Below are 22,100 nucleotides of genomic sequence, written 5' to 3'. Positions count from 1 at the left end.
CACTGACCTTTTTATGCCTCTCATTTCCATTCCAGTTCTTGAGATCTGATGATTAACCCAATGAAGTAATGTTTAATCATTTAACCTTCCTTTGCCTGTATTGTAGCAGTCACAGGAAATCTATTTCCAAACCAAAAAAACAAATCATCTTTGAAAGGGACATAGTGAGCTAAAGTATCCTGAAATGTTATAGAGAATGAATCATATTAGCTGAGAGTCGAGTCCAGTCTAGATACTTTAAATTTGGGGGAAAATGTTTTGCCTGTAAGTAGCTGAACTTTTATGTCTTTTTAATTTATTTTTTTTTTAAAGCAATAAGTTATGAAAGTTGTTTTGCTTTTATTTCAAATGCTTAAAAAAGTAGAGAAAAGATTGTTCCCTGTGCAGGCTTTATAACAGAAAAATTATATTGTGAAATAGGTAAAAGTTGTGAAACTGATGATTGTATTCTCTGAGAAATGAAACTTTTAAGGCTTTTTTATTATTGCAGATGTCGCAAAGATTTGACAAATGAAATTTAAGGAAGCAACCAAACAGAAGTATTTCTGAACTTGTTTTCATTAAAGTAAATGTTGAGACTGCAAATGCATAGTTTTATTGCAATCCTGATGTGTATATTACCATGCAAATTATTCATGGCTATGATTACATTAGATCACAGAAAATAGGGGGAAAAAAACCCCTTAATTTATCTCTTTTGGCTTATTTAGAAAGTTTGAAAAAGGAAGACAAATTAGAAGATCTTGACTGAAATTTTTAGAACTTTAGCTGTGCTTTCCGTGGAGTACTTTGTAATAGACAATGAATGTAAAAAAAATTAAAGAAGAAACAATCTGAGTAATAACTTAAAAAAAAGAAATTATGAATTCATAAGGTGAGAAAAATTGCCCCAACGTTGGTTTGGGGTTTTTTTGGAGACATAAACTTGTTACACTTTTTTCAACACTTTCATCATTGGTTTTGTAATAAAAATTGTGTGTTTTTAGCTGGAGGGAAAAAATTAGTTTAAGGCAGCCTTGAATTTTGCAGCAGTCTAGAAATGTGGGTGAAGGAAGCTGTTTATTTTTAAGAAATTTGATGAAAAATGGTGCACTGTGCTTACACTAAGTTAATACAGTCAATGTATATATAATTATAATAATATATTTTATTAAACCAGTTGTGCTGCAAGCGTTAGTTTATAGGTCACTTGCTAGAGAGTTTGTTTCCAATTCCAGCTTGTGAAAATTAATACAACAGTGTATTAGCAATGCAGTCTAAGATAATGGGTAAATATGTTAAAATTAGAATGGAAGCAACTTCCCTTGAAATATATCATGGACCTATTTGAATACTTGGATTTTAGTGTTTTATTTTAAAGATACTTTACAGTGAGATTTATGGAGCTGTGAAAAAATCTTTATTGGCTTATAAAAGTGAAAATATTGTTCTAACCCCACGAGCATTGTGAAATGGTGAACAAAATAGGAACTGAAAATATCATGGTCACATTCAGCTTTGTTGTAGAGTACAGGGGGAGACATCTTATGAAATTCCTACATAAGGCACTACTTTTTCAGTTCACCTTTTCAAAGACCAAAATCTGTTGTTGAAAGGACAATGTTACTGTTGTGCTTCAGCACGCTTTTTCATTTTAAATTAATTTGTAGAGAAATTCTGAAGACACACTTCTACTTTTGTATTTGGTTAAGGAATTAGAATACCTGTTGTATCCTTAGTGTGCTATATTTTATTTCCTTTGTTGATAATTGTGCGATCACACTCTGCAGAAGAGTCTTGCATCCTTTTCAGTTCATGTCCTAAATCCTCAGTGGCACCGAATGTGTACATTAGTGCTGACCCGTACTAGTGATCATATATTACCTCGTTTCAGTTTTGTTTACTAACTTGGAAATAACAACGAGGGAATTTTAGCTTGAGAAGGAACTGCCCTCAATGTTGCAAGATTTTTGGACTTGGTTCACTGCTAAATTATCACGTTTTGTTGTTTATAACAATTTGTGTCAAAATGCACTCTTCACAGAAAAACATGAAAAATTTTACTTTACTTGTCATGTAGGCATGTTCTAGACCTGTTTCTACTAAGAGAAGTTCAAGTGTTTGGTATCAGCCTCACTGGGAGTAGGTTTTAATCACTCATGCATACTGTATGTATCCTAAAAGTTAACTAGAAAAATATCAGGAACCAGTTTTCAAAAAAGAGGGAATATTTCATCTATCCCATTTTGCAATAAGACATTCACGATCCATGGTGTTACTGCTGGTGAAAGTTAGCAAATTCACCCCTTATAAAAACCCTTTAGAATATTCTATAGTCTCCTGTGGTTAAAAAAGTCCCACTGTAAGATGTAGGAAATCTCATTTCCTTGGCATTTTTCTTTAAGTTGAAGTATTTGTTTTAATTTGGGTTCTTTTTTCAAACATGAAGTATGATAAATAAAATTATTCTGCTATCAATAAGAATTGTTTGGGGTTTTTTATTTGAGAATTTAACTATTTTTAAAGCACTGTAGTGGAGAAAAGTTAGTACTTGAAAAAGGGGTGTAAAAAGCTAGCAAGTGGCCTTATTAAGTTTTTTTGGTTGGTTTGTTTTTTTTTTAATCTGGCATAGAAAGTTATGTCTGTTCTATAGTTCAGAATTTAAATAATATGCAAGAATATTGTTAAGTAATCGTAATTTACTTGCATTGGTGTATAGTATTGAAGGTTTCAACAGAATTGTAACAAACTTAAAATTGCATAAATGTAATTTTTCTGGATTATCTTGTAGTTGCTTTAATCAATAATTAATGATATTCTAAATTCTACACTTCACTGTTGAATAAGAATATCATTAATTATTGATTAAAGCAATTTCCTTGTGAAATTTATCTGATCGTTTTCTACAAAATGTAAATCAGTGAATATTGCATTGCTACTAGGAAATCAGCTTTTTAGTGCTTATTAAAAAAGAATTAATAATTACTTTTTAAAGTTTGCTATTACCAAAGATACTCAGCTTTCTATAACTACTGTTGCCAAGCCTGAATAGATAACACTGACCCTGTTTTTAACTTTTTGGACAGTTTTGCTTCAAAAGAATTTTATTCTCATGTAAATTCACTTCTCACATTCAAATAAACTGCCTGTGAGAATCTTTATTTTTACTTTTTAAAATGTATACTGGGTATTTGGTAAACTTTGAGACTCATGTTTGAAAGTTATGATGACAAAATAAAAGGAGGCAGCATGTTGTTTGTAAAGAATAGCTCAAATGTTATATGGTCTGCCACCTTTGTTGCTTTTAAAGTATTTTAGATTCAGCTGTATGGATTTAATGAACTTCACAATTCTGTTGTAGAGAGTACCTGGAATTAGCTATTTTGATTAAGGTGTGAGGATATAATGGGATTATTATATTCTGTCTTTGTGTTTTGAGAAAGTACCTTTTTAACATTGTAAGTGGTATTGAAGGAATTAATTCCCTTTGCTTGTTTAAGGAATAAGGTATAAGCAGCACTGGCATTTCAAAGATATGGGGAAATGAATACTAGAAAACCTGTTTCCATAGTCGTGTGAACTTAGTGCCACTTGCAGAGTTTTGAAAAACAAAACTCAATACATGTGGGTGGTCAGATTTTCACACTGAGCATTGTGAATTTCTCTCTCTTCCCTCTAAGCCCAGGCTTTCAAACTGGCCTTTTTGTTTTAAAAATTCTCCCAATTGCTAGTTAGGAAATCCCAAAGCATGGGGGATAGTGAAATCACATACATTTTGAGGTGTGTTCAGTTTGGATTTTGCCTCATTAATACTGTTTTCTTGTTTGCAGGATTTTGCTTCCCGGGCTAAACTGGCCGTCCAGAACCTGGTGCAGAAGGTTGGGTTCTTCGGCATTTTGGCCTGCGCTTCAGTAAGTTCATTTCAGTAGCAGAGGGGTTTATAATCACAAATTGCAGATTGAATGTATTGCAATTAATGCTGTGAACTGTGACTTGGTTTCATATGAGTCCATATGGGTCCTCGTGCCTTCTTTGCTATTTCTGTGTTCTCTGTGGTTCTTAGAGAAACAGGATGGTTGTGGTACTGGCAAATACAATAGCATGGAGAAACTCCAGTCCTAGATTGGCACCAAACACAGTGAATTCTGCATAAAAGCACAGCTAACAGTTACTATCCCTTCCTTCAACTTCACCGTTGGGCTTCTTGACACTGGTTCTCCTTGGAAGATAAGGAGTTTGGAATAGTTCTATTTCCTTTTTAATCCATCAGAAAAGAACGGTGCAGCAAGGGATCCCTTTTTTCAAAAGATAAAGCAATTCACTCCGTAGTTCAGCACGGTGTGGTGAAACCCGATAAAAACAAGGCAGTTCCCTAAAGATGCAGAAGGCTTGTCGCAGTAAGGAAGACTTACAAGAGACTGAACTAAGACATTTTTAAAATTCAGGAAGTTTCTGTGTTTCTGTTTCAGACCAGGGATGCTCCCTGCATTTGATGTTGAGGCCACGTCTTCTCTAACAGAGGCGTATGCCCACTGCTGCTCACTGCTCTGCGTTAGTGGGTATTTGGCAGATCAGATCATATGCCCGCTGACAGTTACCCTGTTGGGACCTTCCTAGCCCAGATTATTAGCTGGCAAGATATAGGCAAGAGCTGTATTATAACCTATAGATTCTGCAGGAACCATATTATAATTTCTTTAGGTGTTTATGTACTAGAGCTTACAGTGCTTGACATCTTCAAATCCAAAGATATACACAGACTGAAGAGTGGAAAACTACCTGTATAAACCCTGATTAGGATATCCATCCATAGTAATTCTCCTAAGTCTGCTCTGGAGGTATCTTTGGGTCATTAGGAACCAGAGAGAGCGGAATGAGGAAGCAAGTTTCAGAGTCATGGCTATACAAACTACAAACTACTTGTAGATTTTTATTTTTTTTTTTCTCTCTAAGCAAGAGGTGATACGTGCATCTCCACTGATGCTATTTTAGTGTTTCGAGTAAGATAATACTGTTCTTTTGGAGTAGAAAAATATTGAACCATTTGAGGTTTAAATCTCTCTCTGGAAACTTAATGAAAACTGGTCGGAATGATGTGCCTTACTCTTCCATCCCACACACAAAATGTGGGATGTGATGCACAGAAATGTGATTACAGTGAAGGGGGGAAGTGCAGGTCCCCTATGATCCCATTCTTCCGGAATAACCGCAGCCATTAGCCAGCTGCTCAGCTAATGAGATATTAACTCCACACTTGCCTAGCATCTCTCTTAGTTTCCCAAGTTGTAGTGATGACAATGCTAACTATTTGCTCAATTGCAAGTAACCTGTGTTAGCTGGGAAGAAGTAATCTGATTATAGTTGCTGGCATGCAACTTCTGTTTACTAATCTGTTGAACTCCCTTAATGTTTAGAGTGGAGCTGTAGGTTACAAGCTGTTCTTTAAATCCTTCCATCCAGTAAGCTCTTAGACTGCTCCTTCACTGCCTCTGACTCATTAGTCTCTAGTCACCATCTTGTGAGACATCGCTGCACAGGCTATTCTGTCTGTCTTGTGTAATCAGAACAACAGCTTGTAGGTGGCAGGGATGAGTTACTGGAGTGGCTGGACAAGGTGAAGAGTGGATAAATGGAGAACATGAGGAAGGAGTTGGTAAACAGGAGAGGGGATGCGTAAACGCTTCGTAGTTCCTGCTTAGTAATACTTAAACATTTGCTTAACTTCTTACCTACTTGCCGCACTGTTCTTCAGCGCACTCTGAGCTCCAGCTTCCTTCTGCTTATATAGGCTGCCCCGGCTTGGGGGAGGGATGAGGAATCATGAATCCACCACAGTACGCTTGAGGATTTGTAGATGTGTTTACAGAATAACTGCAGAGTAGCAGTAAAAAGGGTGAGGTTTAATGTGGCGGGGGCACTAAAAAAAGCATAGGGATTCGAAGCTATACATTTTTGTCGCACCTGTAGGTGAGGAAGGCAGCCCGCCACGTGTGCTCCTTGCATTTGTGTGTTCCCCCACAAGCTTCAGGGCTTCTCTTGCTTGTTGCTGCTTCTCCGTATGCTAGAAGGTGTCTCCTTTACTTGCCCCCCTTATAACTGGAATCTTACTTTTGGATTTTAAACAGTATTTTAGTTGGGTGTATTTTTTATGATTAGAGAACTTGCTCGTCAAGTGGTAATGGCTGCCCCAGCTGCAGGTTGTTGTCTGTCAAGCAGTGGCTTCTAAATGCTACATAAAACCACAATCAAATTGAATTTAAAACTTTGCAAGTTTATCCAGTGAAGTCAACTGAATTTAATGTTGTTTAGTGGCAATAAGAAAGCCATATTATGGTCTGGAGCTTATTTGCTACGTAAAGGCAGCTCTGGGGAAGGAACAAAGCAAGAATTAGCCCTGGAAGATCCTTGCTGTGACTTGTGAGAATTTGCCCTCCTGTCTTCGTGGGCTTTTTTGGCAGCCCTTAGTACTGCATATGTATGTTTTTTCAAAAACAAACAAAGAGAAAACCTCGCTGGCCTGCTAATATACCCTAATGTGGACTTGTTGAGTAACTTTTTGCTGCAATATGTTTAATGTATTGATGATATCCACAGCTACCCCTACCTAAAGCATGTTGCTCCCTCCATGGTGATAGTAATGCAGTAATTAGAATGTACTGTGAACTTACCAAAAAACCTCCAACCAACAAAGAACATACTTGAGACCTAGAGCAGACTTGGCTCAGAAGAGCAAAATTATCTGGCTGTGGTATAAGTAAATAATTTACTAGCCTCCTATGCCTAAGACAGCTGTCAGAGGTAAAGAATCATTTTAGTTGAAGTGGAGCATGTTTAGAGACCGTTTCGGGGCATGATTAGAGACCGTTTCAGATTTCTTCCTATGCAGGTGGTGTTGTGGGTGCTCATAAATTTGAATTGCTAGTCTATAACAGCTAAGCATAACCCTCACAAGCTTTCTCACAGATTTCAGATTTCCATTCTGTCAGTTGCAAAGTTACTATCTTCTATGGTCTTTAACAATCTACACTGTTTGTTTGTGTAACAAACCAACACAAATACTGCAGGATATTAGCCCAGTAATACACTGCTACTGTGAATTACACATACCCCATGCATTCACCCAGACAGTCTGCCCTTGTACTGCATGTGAAGTGTAAAAGGTTAGAATTTGGATACTTTCTTGGTTTAATTTCAAAAATATTTTACAGATAGTATCACAATACCAAATGTCAAGCCAACAGTTTAACAATAAAAAAAATATTTTAATTTTAAATGAAATGCATATGCTTAATAAAATCTAATCAGTGTTTTTAAACTGGATACATATGACTACAAATGCCAGTTTTTAAATGTACTTTCTCAGATGGAAGTCACTGGGGATCATTTTGAACACTAGCTTCCAAGAGTGATGTGCTTGTCAGTGAGAAAATTTGATAAATCACTCAGAATGGCTTTGCTGTGGTTTCTGTGCATTTCACATGGAAAACTTTTTGTTAGCTTTTTTAAAATCCATGGGTAAGGAGGGACCCTGAGAATGGAATTGTCTGGGACATTGTCTAGCTTAATCCCAGAGACTTAAGTTATGTGGTGTGACATTAGCATTTTTGTAAGTATTAAGACACAAGAGTTTTGGATCAAATTGAATAAGGGGAAAATGTTCATTTTTCAAAGTTCCAAAGTCTGTCGTGTTCCTGTTCGTCTAAGTAAGTGCTGCAATTCATGAACTTCTTTCCCTTGCACTTCATAGATTCCAAACCCTCTGTTTGACCTGGCCGGGATAACATGTGGACACTTTCTGGTTCCCTTCTGGACCTTCTTTGGTGCAACCTTGATTGGGAAAGCAGTAATTAAAATGCACATCCAGGCAAGTACTACACCTCCCTTAAGGCTCTGGGGTGAAGACTTTTTTTCTTTTTTTTTTTTTTTTAAACTGTTACACTGTGTTACTTCGTAATGAATTCTGGAGTCTCCCTTCCTGACCTGAAGTAATAGAAATTAATTTGCTGCAAAGGATTTACAATAAAGGATCTGCTAGGCTTCTTATGTTCAAAACATAGGCAAGTGAATAATTTATAGCTACAAACTAATGAGCTCGCTGCCTATACCACTCAGGAAATTGGTGGTTAGCCAAGTTATTTACCTACGGTTTTTACCAGACTGAAAGGACTTGGTACTCATAATGAACTTGCCTTTTTGGTAACAAATACTCATTTCAAAGAGCACTGCAACTAGCCTTTACCAGTTAAGCGGCACTTTTAAATGCTGCCTTTTATCTCAGTTGAGTGTGTAGAGAAAACTCCACTCCTTTCAGGCCCTGCAGAAAGCAGCCTGAGGGTATGTCTCTGGGCAGATTGTCCATAGCTTTCAAGCACGGTTAGCGATTTTTGGTGTCCTCAGTCTGTATTATTCTGAAATAGTCTGATATCAGAGTATGTCCAGTTTTTCTTGCGAACTCAGAGCCTTACTGCATGTTCTGAATTTGGCAATCAGAATCTCCAGTTGCTTTCCAAAATTTTGAGTCTCGCTTTTAAAATGCATCACCATCTTGTCCAATGAAAGATGAAGTATTGATTCCCAGGCGATTCTTTACCGGTGGCAGTGTGGTTAGTGCTATGTCATGAACTGCATCGCTCTATTTGTAAAGATCAGAACCAATGTTTTCAGCTGGGGCTTTTTTAAGCATCTCCATAGGACTGGTGCAGTGCCTGTAGCTGTGTTGCTTGGAAATCTTTGCTGTCACTACATTAAAATAGCAGAAGCTATTAGTAGTATAAAATTACTCGATTAGTACCCTCATCAAGCTGCTTAAACATCTTTCTTTCGCCCTGCACGGAAGATTTCAATCTTCAACCCTTTTTTTTCTTCCTGTCTTTTTGTAAATGGTTATTTTACTTTGCCTGGTCCTTAAACAGAAAATAATAAATAGGTCTGAAAATTCTTTCATTTGCTGTGATAGAACAACTTCTTCTCCACACTTATTTTTGTATTGTCTGAAATTTTCTGCTTTCAAATCTGGGTACTGTTAGAATTTGTTGTGGCAACATAGAAAAGTGAAATAGTATTTGTGTAATATTCCTTTTATTATTTTATTTGTCTTGTTTAGCTAGCAGAATGTTTGCTATGTAATTTATAGTGCTCCGCACTCAGATCAAATGTAAGTGAAAAAATATTTCCCAGTGTCTTGTACAGTTGGTAAATCATCTTATTTTGTAATATGTTTAGCGATTAGAATTCTCTCTTCTGCGACGCTTGATTTCAAGCGTACTGTTGCGCAGTAGCCTTGATTTTTGTAGTGATCTTGCTGCAATTTGTAATTTAGGAAATGTAAGTGTCATGGAAAAGGCTTTTAATGAAATCTTGCTCTAGACAGGAAGCGAGTGACTCTGGTACAGTGGCCGTCCTGGAGCTGCTTTTTACTGGCCTCTTCCTCTGGACCACAAAATCATTTTGTGTAGTTCTAGTCACATCCCTTATTTCCAGACTAGCGAATGCAGTTCTCATTAGATCATGTTTAAATTGATTTAAGGAGACTGTGGGAACTGTTTGTGTGTGTATATGCAGCTACACACAGTCTTGCTCACTCTTTGCAAATTAACAAGCTGTCAAATATGACAAAAGTGGAATTAGCGAAGGCTATTTTAACAAAATTTTAACTTGTGTTAGAAGAGAAGGGAGTGGTAAAATTGTGGACATTTGGATTTTCTGCAAAATAAGCCATGTGTTACAGAAGTTTGAAATTACTATGTTCAAATAAGACTGTTGCATTAGAGACCGTGACAATCTAAGTTTTTTGAACAGACAGGTACCCAATGGCTCTTCCTTTGTTCTTCACTAAGTATTTTTTGTTATGCTTCTGTCTGAAGCACTTGAACTAGGGGACTAGAAGATATATTATTTTTCATTTCTGTGATCTTTAAGTACAAGTGTTTGTGTAAGGGGATGTGAATTTTTCTGCATAGTGATGACTGTTTTTCCATTAAAACATTGTTGACGGAGTAAAGTGACCTTGAGCTTCTGGGAATTTAGGTTTGGGGAGGATGCGAACGGTTAGTAACATAGGCTACAAAAACATTGCAAGAAATGAAATCTGTGAGGAAATAGAGCAATAAAGTAAACAGCTTTTCTCTCTCCTGCCTCTTTTTGAAGAGTATTGAAAAATAAAGATCTTGAAAGAAAAGAGAAGGGAAAACTATGTGCGAGTGCTGGAGAAGCTGTCTGGTTGGAAAGGAACATAAATTGTCATACCCCATTGTCCCTGCTTCCCTTTTGATCAAATGTTTCTCTAACTGATGTTTTCCTTCCTACAGAAACTTTTCGTTATTGTAACATTCAGCAAACATATAGTGGAGCAGATGGTGTCCCTAATCGGGTGAGTAATTCTTTAACACAGTAATACCTTCACTCATTAAGTGGAAAAATACTGGAGGAGTCAAATTAGATGTGCTGAAAATTGTGTTTTGCTTCAAAGTGCAAGCTTTGGCCAACACATAATTTAGGTCTTATTTGCAACTTCATTCCTCACCTCAAGGGCTTCAAGTACTTCAAGAAACATAATAGCACTGAAGGTCAGATGGCCTGAGTGTATAGTACCGACGGTTAACTTTCACCCAGAAATATGATACAGGTCTTCCAATTATGGATCGCTACACTTCTAGCTGCAAATAGGCTGGTTTTTTAATGGACTTTCTTCAGTGTTGGTAGTGTGATCCTATGACAAAAAATAAAAGCACTGTTGTGATTTATGCATTGTCCCAAGATGACAGTAAATCCCTTCCATAATTTGAACTACCTTATACATTTAAAATCTCAGATGTCTCAAAATGTCAGAATGAGAAATAAGTGAAAATCTCAGTTTTAAACAAGAAAACTAAGCAAAAATCCAGCTAACAGTTGGGGGGGGGGGGGGGGGAAGAAAGACAATTAAAACAACATACTTTCATGTTGCCTCAGTGGATTTGAATGAAGATTGGACACTGATGAAGTGTTAGATTTTTGCCTCGTATCTACCTGTTCAGTCATGAAATTCTGTGTAATTTTAAAATCTATTGTTGATGTTAACATTTCCTGCCTGGTAATCTAGCAAATAACATTGCAACAGTGCTTCTCTAACCATGCAGAAGTTTCATAAACTGCTTGAATGCAAACGAAGTATGCAACTTTATTAATTTAAATGTAGGCAACTAGATAAATCATACGGATTTCATCAAAAATTCATGCTTAATTGTTCAAAGGAACAATTGTGTTCTTGGGGGGGAAGCTACTGCCTGTTTTCAGTACACTGATCAGATTAATGTCAGGGGTGCAGGTTTACAGTTTTAAATGTGAATCTCTAACATTTAAATAGAAAGTCTTATTGTTGTGGGGTGGGCTTTTTTTGTTTGTTTTGTTTTGTGGGTTTTTTTTAAACTAGATGCCTAATATGGATCCATAAAATAAATTCTAAGGTGTTTCTACTTTTCCAAGGTCTTTCACTTGTTATGTGGGGCAAACTGATTGACACTTTGCTATCCAAACTGTAATAACTATTTTCACATAAAATCCAAAAAGCCACACTTCTCAAGAACAGTTTCAGGGGAGGAATGTCTGGAAATAATTCCTTTTAAAATATGTAAACTTGACATAGTAATGCTACACAAAGAAAAAGGAGCATCAGAAGAAACATTCTAGGGCACTTCACTAATGAAACAAATCCTGACTTTATTACTTCCTGATCTTCTGATTGGGTGTCTGGTTTGTAACAAACTTCAAAATTAATTTGTTGCTTTGAACACTATTTAAAAAAAAAAAAAGAGAGGAATGTGGCTACTTTTAACCATCAATAGTTAGCTTTCCTTAGTATCAATCACACTAGCCAATCTATTACTAAATTTTGGTCTGCTCTGCTACTAGGTCAGGTATATTTCCAAAGATTTACTCTCTTGCAAATCTTTGAGCCACAACTAGTAGTTTTTTCCTACTTCATCTGTCTTGGAGATAATTTTGCATCGAATTACTTCGAATGCATTCACAAGACCTCTGCTGGATTCAGATTTTATTAGATGGTTGATGTCAGAGTTAAAAAATGTTCTCGGGAGACAGTAAGATTTTTGGAATGTCCCGGTATCCTTGACTTTTCTCAAGCTGTCTGCTAGCATTACCTCATCAATTTCTTTTAGAGTGGAGTATAAAACATGTTGAACAATAGCTTGTATTAAATCCCTTATTATTAAATTAAAATATAGTTCTATTTAATGGTCAGTAACTTGATTTTAATCAAATTCTATCCGACAAATGGCTTAAAACTTTTTTTTTGTCTGGGATATTGCTCTTACACAATAGGAAATGTCTAAGCACAATACTTTAAAACATTGAACATATTAATATACAGGATAACTAAAATCTAGACAGAAGATTAAGTTAGGAGATAAAGTCTGAGAGTATTTGATTTTATAAGCCAGAGAGAATTTCTCGATAACTACATGAGTCTTAGTCAAAAAGCAAAAATTATTCACCTGCAGATCTTGCCCATAGCTCAATAGTTGTTTACTTCTGTTACTGGATGCTGCTGGCATTGCACACTAAGCCTGCCATAACCAGACTTTTTTAATATAATTTAGGGTAATTTGATTTTACAGTTTTGTCTAGGTCTCCTTTATAAAAGGATCATAAAATACTCCTCAGATTGATTAAATAAGGAAAGAAAAGGAAAAGAAAATGTGACAGGAAATTAAGAAGCTGTTTACAAAAAATTTTTGAAAACATTGGTGGTAGCTAGTGTACAAAAAACAAGGTAAGAAGGACGGGTGGTGGCAGCAGCAAGGCAAATGGCAGCCGCGCTGCAGCAAGCCTTGTTAGAAGGGACAAGAAGACGTGGATGGATTTAAGAAACTGAAGTTAGCATGAGTCTTGAAATCAAAGCTGAAGAGGATTACAAAGATACTGCTAGCTCATATGGGGCTGGTAATTATCGACCTGTTCTACCAGTTAATAGTTTAAAGTTGTATTGTTGCTGTCTAAACTGCTAAAAGAGGATAATGTTTTCTCTCAGGTTGTATTACATTCATAAGCTTTTGTGAGGAAAGGTGGTGTGTAAGAGTTTTGCCTTGTATTCTGTCACTTAAAGAAGAGTTTAACTTACTGATCATCCATGTAAAATACTTTGATGCTGGTTTTAGGCCAGATCTAGCCCACTTAAAATGTTTAATTATCATGTGTGTTGTGGGTTTTCTTTTGGCTCTTAAATCTTTCCGTTTAATTTTTTTTACCTACAGCTGCAGGATTGTTTATGAAGTCACACTAAGCATATTGCTTTTAAGCACGATCGTATTTTCTTTGAAGTGGCAGTTTCAAATGTGGATTAAGAATTCCCAGAAAACTACTAAAAGAAGTAGTTCTCAAAGCACACACAGTCCACAAACTGTCTGCCATCAATTCTGGGTAAATGTTCAGAAAGAAAATAATCTAATTTTTTTTTTTTTTTTTAATTCAGCATGCTCTGTTCATATTTTGTGAAAATGTGCTAATAACTTTAGAACTTCAATAGACATCTAAGAAAATCAGAAACATGTTTTATATAGCGTTAGACAGCTCCTGGCCTTCACCTCAGAATCACCTGAACTTCAGTGGCAAGTGGTATGGCTGCATCCCTTTTGGACAAATCCCACCCTTTGTCGGGCAGAGAGATTCCCTCTGACTATGATTAAGTTAATGATAAACTCGCATAGGCTGCAGAACATCTTAATTACAGAGGCTGTGATAGTTAGTCAGAGGGGAGGCATGACCACTGAGAAGTGCTCATGTGATACACCAGGTATGCTGTCGTCTCAGCTAAAGGAGTGAACTACTGCCTGTAGCAAATCATGCCTTGCTGATTTTAAGAGAAGTAGAGACTAATCTATTCAATTAATGAACTGAGTCAATAAGCTAATCTGAAGTTTAAGTAGAAGCCAGTGAAATGCATGTGAAAAAAAAAAATTGCATACTTCCACAGATTTTTAGAAGTTAATTTGTTAGTGCCATGTTCTGTGGGTGGGATGTGTTAACAGTGTGAAGTGTAACTCAACAAACTCAGACTTGAAAATATACCCCAAAATATCAGTGCTTCTGAAGGGTTTCTTAACCTGGTAGTTTCTGTGGAACAAATTTTCATGCTTACCAGCCATGCAGGCCAGTTTGAATAATTGCATGTCTTAAAGGAAAAACAGTTTTTGGTAACAGGTACTTGAACCATTGCCTTGACAAACCAGTTTGCTGCTATTTATTGTGCCATCATTCTTTGCTTCACAACTTAATCTCAGTTGACTCTTGTAAGGAGCGTGATGTTCCTTTCACGAAAAAAGTACAAATGAATTCATGGTGACTGATGTAACTGGAAACTTTGTTTAAAGATTGTATAATTTTTTTCAAAAATAATTTACAATACAGGTTTAGGTTACTTCTTTAGAATATAGTGATACAGGGATAGAAGGGGCTGCACCAGAAGTCAGTTGTCTTGCGGTGGGAAGAGCTCTTTTTTTTTTTTTTTTTTTTTTTTTTTTGATTCGCATTGTGCCAAGCGATTGCCTGGGGTTTTGGGGGCTTTCAGCAGGGTATGGCGGCACAGCGTGGCCTCTGCCAGCTCATCTCCACTGCTTCCTATCGCTCTGCTCTGGGCAGAGCAGCATCAAAGGAGCGAGCCTCAATCTGCCAACCACACCTTCTCACTTGGTGGACCTTTGTATGCCAGAAAGTCCGTATCTTGTTGAACTGGCATCCTCATTAAAGGATATTTTGAAAAACAGGCTCCGATCAATATTTAAATTGAAACCTGTGTAATAGAATTCAACCAAAAATAACCTGAAGTGGCTGAGAACATGGATAACTAGGCAGTGACTTCAAAATCTCCTGAGAGAAATGCTTCTGGAAGGTTTTACCAATACACCTGACATTTCTTGGTACAATAAATCAATGGCTCTCCTCCCACAAGTATATCAGAAACCTGTGGGACTGTGCCCTCATAAGACACCCTGTACACAATAGATCAGCTCTGCACAAAACAGGCTTTAGCATCTTGAAAGGGACACAGATGTGGATGAAATTTGAGTAGCTTTGGTGTTGAAAACCTTCCAGTGGATCACAACAGAATTATAAAAGTTTATTTGCAAAAGGCTTGTGGGATTTAACTCCGAACAGGCAAGTTTTTTTTTTTTCTAGATTGTGTACAAAAATATATCTTTAAAATACAAATAGAAGTTTCCTTGCAAAGGGCAATGTTGAGCAGAGTTAAGACCCCGCAGTTCAGAGATGTTGCAATTCCTATTTCTGAAAGCATTGATTTTAACAGAACAGAATGTCCCAAGAAAAAAACCCATTTCGCAGACAGCTTGGTTAATGTGGGTATTGGAGCATAGCTCCAAGTATAAATGACGTCAAACGTGTAACAATTTTAGCTTAGTAATCTTCAAATAAGATATTTTCTTTCCTCATCTTGTAAAGCAAGTGAATCTGCCAAGTAGTCTTTTAACCCCGAAATGTTTCTGTTGATCCTGACCATAAACCAGATTTATTTTCTGCAATTTTTAGACCACTGAACAGAGATAACATCTAAGTTTCACCAAAGGCTCTGAGCCCCAAGTGGCGGTGATGGAAGCTGAAGGCTGTGGTTACTCCCTCCGTGATTCGGGAGCCCAGGTTTTGCTCTGAGCCAGGGTCCAGGTTTGCTGCAGCATCGTCTGAGGGCTGAGTCAGAGATCCACTGAGTCACTGCGCAGGGTCCTGGTATTGGCGGAGCTGGGGGGAAATGGATGGTTTAAATACTGTGAGAATCTTTATCAGCACAGGAAATGACAGCTCATTAAAATACTAACCGTTAAGCCTGTTTAGATCACTGTCTGGAAAAAAATTAACCATTGAAGGTTCAGATAACTTGCAGGAAGAAAGGTGCTCTGTTTAGACAGTGAACCCGGTACGCGAATTAATCAGCTTTGCTAATTGTCCAGTGGCATAAAAATATTTCTGTTGGAATCTGTTTTTCAATGGTTTATAAGATGTCTAACTCTCAAAGAAGTTGATACCGTGCTGGAGCAAAACTTCCAGTTTCTTTTAAGGGAGGAATGGCTAAAATAACCAAATATGGAGCCTCTTGCTAAATGCCTTACTGCTTTTGAGCTGCAGGATGGATTTTTCTTGCATTCTTGCAGGGGAATGAAGAAATGTGAATCTAATATAAACTCTGTGTGGGAGGAGCGGGTGTTGGGTGTGATGATTTAATGAAGTTTTGCACAGTTGTTCGGAAGGTGAAAGCCTTTGCTTTGGCCCTTTGGCCTAGCTGTCAATAGCTAGTCTGATTTAAATAAATTATTAAAAAAAAGAGTTGGAAGTACTGGGAGCGAAGACTCCATCCCAGCACACCCCCTCCTTCGCTTGTCACATTCTTCAGTGCCACTTAACTCCCTTTTTTGTAGAAGGAGATAATCTCTGGCCTTGGGCCATGCTTGCTGCAGGACCGCCGGGGTGAGATACCGAGTGTGTGCAGGGTTTGTGCTGACAAAACGCACAGTGATATTTTCCTCTTAGTTTGGTTTTCTGTTGTTTCAAAATTTCTTTCGCTGTTGTCTTCATTTGGAATGGTAGTGCTGGCATTTCCTAAAAGGATGTTTTTTTCTATAGCTGGACTAGCCCAAATAGCTGAATCTGAGCAAAATGTGTACGACGCTGTTTGTCCCCAGACTCTGAGAGGGTCCGGACGAGGACAAAGCGTGCATGCCAGAGAGTCTGACAAAATCAGTCCCCCTGTGAACAGTTAAACGGTTTTTCCAAATTAACAGCTGTGGATATTAGAGAGATCATCCGTAAAATGGGGTTGTGACTCAATATTGCATCACCTTTCCAAGCAGGGCTTCGGTGTGTTTCAGCCTGGGAGCCTGGCGCCTTGTTTGCACCATCTATTCAATTACTGTGGTTCTCATTTCCCTTCAGGTTATCATTTCCATGATAAAATAGACTTCCATGTTTTTAAACCTGCGGTGCTTAATGTTTCTTGATCATCACAACTGGAGGACTGATTCCAGTTGTTCATAGGAGCTGCTGAATAGGGTATAAAATTCAAACTGAATGCCACTGAAGTTCTTATTTACATTTTTAATTTCCATCAGAATAAATGGAGTTTAAGAACTGCTTGGCGTTAATCAGCTGCTTAATCATCACTTGCTGTTGGAGGCCTCTTACAAATGAAAAAGTTTCATTAGCAGTAAAAACCCCAATGTATTAATGTTCCTAAAACATGGGTCTAAAATGGCAGCTTCAGTGTTTCTTGAAAATACTTGCTAATTCTAACATTTCTCTCTGGAAGAGTAGGTGAATATGCACATGTGCAGAGGCTTTTATAAGATGGGAGCTTTATATCCAAAATCGTGGACTGATAGATTTTTTTTGTGTGAAGTGTTTGCACAATGATACTAAAAGGCAGCATTTGATAGAGAACTGTACTTCAGCATTTAGCACAGCTTGTAATTATCTGAGCGTTCACAAACTCTAAAAGCATAGGTTACGAAATGTCGATAACTCAGGAGTAACCTATACCCTTAAAGATCTTGTAAGATGAAAAATATGCCTTTCAAAAGTGCAAATATAATGATTAAATGGTTTTAAAGAAGTATTTTTAATATTAGTCAATACTCTAGTGAGCTGCATTTTTAATAACTTTCTATTTTTTGTTAAACTGGCATAGGGAAAATACCTCTTCCCCACCCCTTGGTTTGGCACTTCATCCATGTGCGTTTGAGAAAACTCCTGCCTGTAGTTCCAAAGATTCTGTTAAAAAGATAAGTTTCCCAAAAATCTTTCCTACCTCTTCATGACTAGTGACATGTGTTTGAGGTTCAGCTGTTGACAGGCATTCTTTGAAAAGCAAATGAATAAATTGTACAGTGTATTTTAATAAACACGGTTTTGCTGTAACTGGAATAGAAGTTGTAGGAGTCATATTGTCAGAATCTGTACATAGTTGGTGTAATTTTTAAGCTGATCCTAGAACAACTTTGCTGAATCTCTGTAGTGTGGTGCTTCAAATAGATGTGAAGTTTTGTTTTATTTGTTGGAAAAAAAGCTATGTAATTTTTCATTTGCATAGAAATCGTAGCTCTTAATTTAAAAAAAAAAATCAAAGATACATCTGTTTAATTACAAATACCAGGTAATACTTCTGAAAACAAGCTTCAACAGTGTTTTGTTCAGTGAAGCAAAATTCTTAATGGGTGTTTATGTTGTAGTATTAGAACGCAAGTAATGTTTTTTACTGAAATGTTATGATTTTAATGAATTAGGGCTATACCAAAGGCTAGTACAATTTTTTGGAAGTCTGTTTTCAGTTTCAATTCCTTATGAAACATTCAATTTTACCAGAGAATCAGAATGAGTTAAAAAAAATTGGTGTTTAATGTTAAGTGTTTCTAAAACGTCTTCTGAATCAAAATTTCTTCAGAGTTTTTTTTTTCCTCAAAAAAAAAAAAATCAAAGAATTTTTTTCTGAATCTTATGGTAAAACTGTAGCTAGTCTCTTTGTTTTTCAAGTAAATTTTGGTGAAAGGACAGAATACACAAGAACAGCATCTCTCTTCCTAGGAGTGCACGCCTGTTGCTGATTAACTGCAAAATTGATTAATAACAATGATAGCAACTAGTGAAATGTATTTCATTGCTTATTTTTACACACAACTTCTCGTGAATGGGGTTTTTGTGGTTTTGTTTTCTTTTTTTTTTTTAATTTTTTAATTGAAGTCCTTAAGCAGCTCACTAAGACCTACATTCTAAGCCTTTAAGAAGGGACAGCAGGTTATGTGTTTGGGGGTTTTTCGTGTGTTTTGTTTTGGCAGATAGAGACTACAAAGTGTGGATGAGCTACGTTCTGTTGTGCACTAAGGTCCTTTTATTTTCTTACCCTTTCCTAGTCTTTATTTGAAAGACAACAGGCTTGATTCTCAAAGGAAAATGCAAGGAATTGGTTTTAGATTATTCTACAAACAGGGTTATCTTTAAGCATCTTCCCTCCTTAAGTCGGATGTGTAAATACACTTGTGGTTTGCATGTCGACTCCTGAAACTGCAGCAGTCTTTTGAAGGTGTATCTTCGAGTCACTGCTAAGTGGCGCAGAATTATGATGCAAATCCGCTCCTTCTGCCTGTGTACCTGCCTCTGTTTGAATGTAATCCCTGAAAATTTATACTGAAGTTTTCCCCCTCCTCCTTTGGTAAGAACAGGGTTAGGGAGTTGAACTTCACTAGGTTTGTGGGGGGATACCAATCACTTGTTTGTAATGAAATAAAATGAAAACTGGTTTTTAAGACTTTCAGATCTAAGATTATGCCTACGCTTTGGATATTAGGTGACATATGAGTTAGCTGGTTGATTAAATGATTGAATTTTGTCGAAAGAGTGCAAGTAACCGATACTGTCCCGCTGAAATGGGATTTCAAGAATTTTATTCCTAGTACTGTGGATTCATGATTTTCTAGATGAATGTGCAAAATATTGCAGACTTTTAGAAGCCTTGCATTCAGGATCTTAGAGTTCTTCAAAATAGCTTTAATAAAATGAATGTTGTGTACTTAATTCTTAGTCATGGTCACAAAAAAAAAGCTGAATACTTTTAGTGAAAAAAATTTTGAAATACAGTGTTGATGCACCAGGATCTCTTCAAGCCGTCTGAACTTGGTTTTCATGTCTTTGTTCTGTTGTTTAATGCTAATTGGGCACTGACTTAGTTCAGTTTTCAGAAAAAAAATTGAGGTATTTAAGCAACCATTCTGTTAATCATTCATCTCTCATCATTTAAATATTCCTGATTTCATAATCATGCAGAAGTTTAAAAGTAAACTATTACCCTTCAGTAGCTTTTCCGGGCTTCCAAGTGTCATTTGAAAAAGAAAAGAAACCTCAAAATGTAACTCATTTTTTAAAACTGTGACTCGTACTGATCGGCGAGTCCTTAGGAGCATTTTTACCACGAATAGTCAGCTTTGTAAGGGATGGTTCTGAAAAACTGGAAATCATTTGTAAAAGTTGACATACTCTTGTGTAAAATGTGTAATAGACGTGCTTTAGTCTCTGCTCTTTTTTTTTTTTTTTTTTCCCCTGAAATTTTACCAGTCTAGGCACAGAATTTACTCACCCATTTGTATCATTGTGATGGTGAATCATGAGGGAAGCAATCTTTTTCTTGTAAATAAGTTCAAAAAAATTATTTGCCCCTGGCTATTGAAGGAAATAGATTTAGTGGAGGAGAGTGAGCTACTTCATTTCTTCGGTCTGTGCATTTTCATAAATTCTTAAGATTAGAAAGCTGTTATTTTTTAATTGGGCTTTAGCCTGGAAAAGGAAATATTGTGTCAAATCAGGAGACTGAGGAAAATAATTTGAGAGACCTAGCCCTCCTGCAGTCATTTGGAGAGGAGATGATCAGTTTGTAAAATTGTCCATGTGTATCTTGGTGTCTGAAGCGTGTTTTACTAAATCCTCCCTGAAGTAGTAAAGAATCAAAACTGAAGTGTTGAAATTTAGATGACTTTTGTAATGTAGAAGACCATATTATTTCTTTAGAACTAAAAAAAAAAAAAAAAGTTAAGATCTTAGCTCTCTTTGAAGTTAAAATGGCACTTGTCAGTAATGGGAACTCTCCTGTGGCTGGGGTTAGGAGTGTTGGTGCACATATAGGGATGAAACCTTGGGAGCCTTCGGATTGTGCGTGTGTTCTCACCACACCAGCTGAGCTAGTGTTGTGGCTAGTGTGGCTAGTGGTAATTTCTTCTGTATAGTATTTAAGGTTTGTTTTTTTTTTTTTTAAAAGTATCGTGACAATTATTAAGGCTCTTTGGACCTCCTGCTAAATAGCATGGTGTATAGATATAAAGAAAAATTACCTAGGTTGTTTTTGATTGAAGTCTGGACAGGCTGTGGTATTTGCAGAATGGAAGTTGGGGGCTGCTGTGAGTCTGTCCAGCGCCAACACCTTTACGCTGTAGAGGTGGGAGAGGGTTCTTAGTTCCAAAAACATATCCGTGATCTTTGTAACGTTAATGTCAGAACAAGGTGTTCAGTTATGTATTGTAGCTTTTGTGCAAGTCATCTGCCATAAACCATGGCATGATTCAGAACAGGGTTCATAGTTCCTTCTTTGTTCCTTTGTTAATCACTGACTTGTGGGAGGCGCCTGCAGAATTTGCTAATGCATTCTTTTTGGGTAAGGATGACGCACAGATTGTCCTAATAAGGACTTAGTTTGAGAAAGGGGCCGTCTTCTTTGAGAAGATAGGGGCAAGTCATAGGGCGAGCAGTTTCTTTTTTAACTGAGGGATGACACAAGCACAAGTCATTTCCTTATTAATCGGTTCAAACCAGTTCTTACAGGAACTGCTGGTGATAAATGTGGGACTTCTGAGAAGTCATTCATTTGATTCTCAGCACTGCACCAGTGCAGAGCCTCAGCTGGCTTCTCCCTGGCTTTAAGGAAATGCTCTAGCTCGCAGCTTCTTTCTGTGTTACCAGCAGTGTATTGTCACTGGTTTGCTCTGCAATATTTTTCTTTTTAAGCACTTTCTGAGGATCTGGGGAAATATGGCCCTTTCAGAAGTATCAGATAAAAAGACGAAATACACTTTATTTCGTGGTTATGTTTTCTCAAGTAGCAATGCCCTTCTGAGCTGTAGCTCAGTCTGAATGAACTTTGTTCTGTTTGGGTCAAAGTGGTAAGTTTTAAAAAAAAAATGTTTTTGTTTTTGTTTTTTTTTCTCCCTTATTTTGTCTGTTCTCTGGGATGAACTTTGCATCAGTGCTATTCCAAGTATAGGTCCTTCTCTTCAGAAGCCATTTCAAGAGTATTTGGAAGCTCAGAGGATAAAACTTCACCACAAATCAGATGGTGGCGTGCCACAGGTAAGAACCTCTCTGCCTCCCCCCTCCCCCCGCCCTCCCCCAGTTAATTTTTCCCTTCTCTAGCTGTCTTCTGATTTGTCAGGTTTACCAGTATAACTCTTGATTTTGTTTTTCAAAGATTTGCAGTGGCCTAGGGAATAGATAAAAATCTCATTTTAAAAGCAACCTGGGAATTAAAAATAATACTGTAATTGTATGCAACTGGACTTAAACCTCTTGGAGAATAAAGAAAACAA

General features: G+C 37.0%; 1 protein-coding gene across 3 annotated transcripts in view; it reads left to right on the top strand.

Moving 5' to 3' along the window:
- Positions 1–22,100, top strand: part of VMP1 (vacuole membrane protein 1) — a 71,571-nt gene that overhangs the window by 45,465 nt on the left and 4,006 nt on the right. For all 3 annotated transcript variants that reach the window (XM_052803377.1, XM_052803378.1, XM_052803379.1), the window contains 4 exons: positions 3,810–3,890; positions 7,727–7,843; positions 10,287–10,348; positions 21,762–21,864. In XM_052803377.1, coding sequence (XP_052659337.1) covers positions 3,810–3,890; positions 7,727–7,843; positions 10,287–10,348; positions 21,762–21,864 — 363 coding nt within the window. The remainder of the gene's footprint in view (positions 1–3,809; positions 3,891–7,726; positions 7,844–10,286; positions 10,349–21,761; positions 21,865–22,100) is intronic.

This window comes from Harpia harpyja, chromosome 12, assembly GCF_026419915.1.
Source record: "Harpia harpyja isolate bHarHar1 chromosome 12, bHarHar1 primary haplotype, whole genome shotgun sequence".
Lineage (NCBI taxonomy): Eukaryota > Metazoa > Chordata > Aves > Accipitriformes > Accipitridae > Harpia > Harpia harpyja.
The sequence above is the reverse complement of the archived record's forward strand: the minus strand, read 5'-3'. Positions and strand labels throughout refer to the sequence as shown.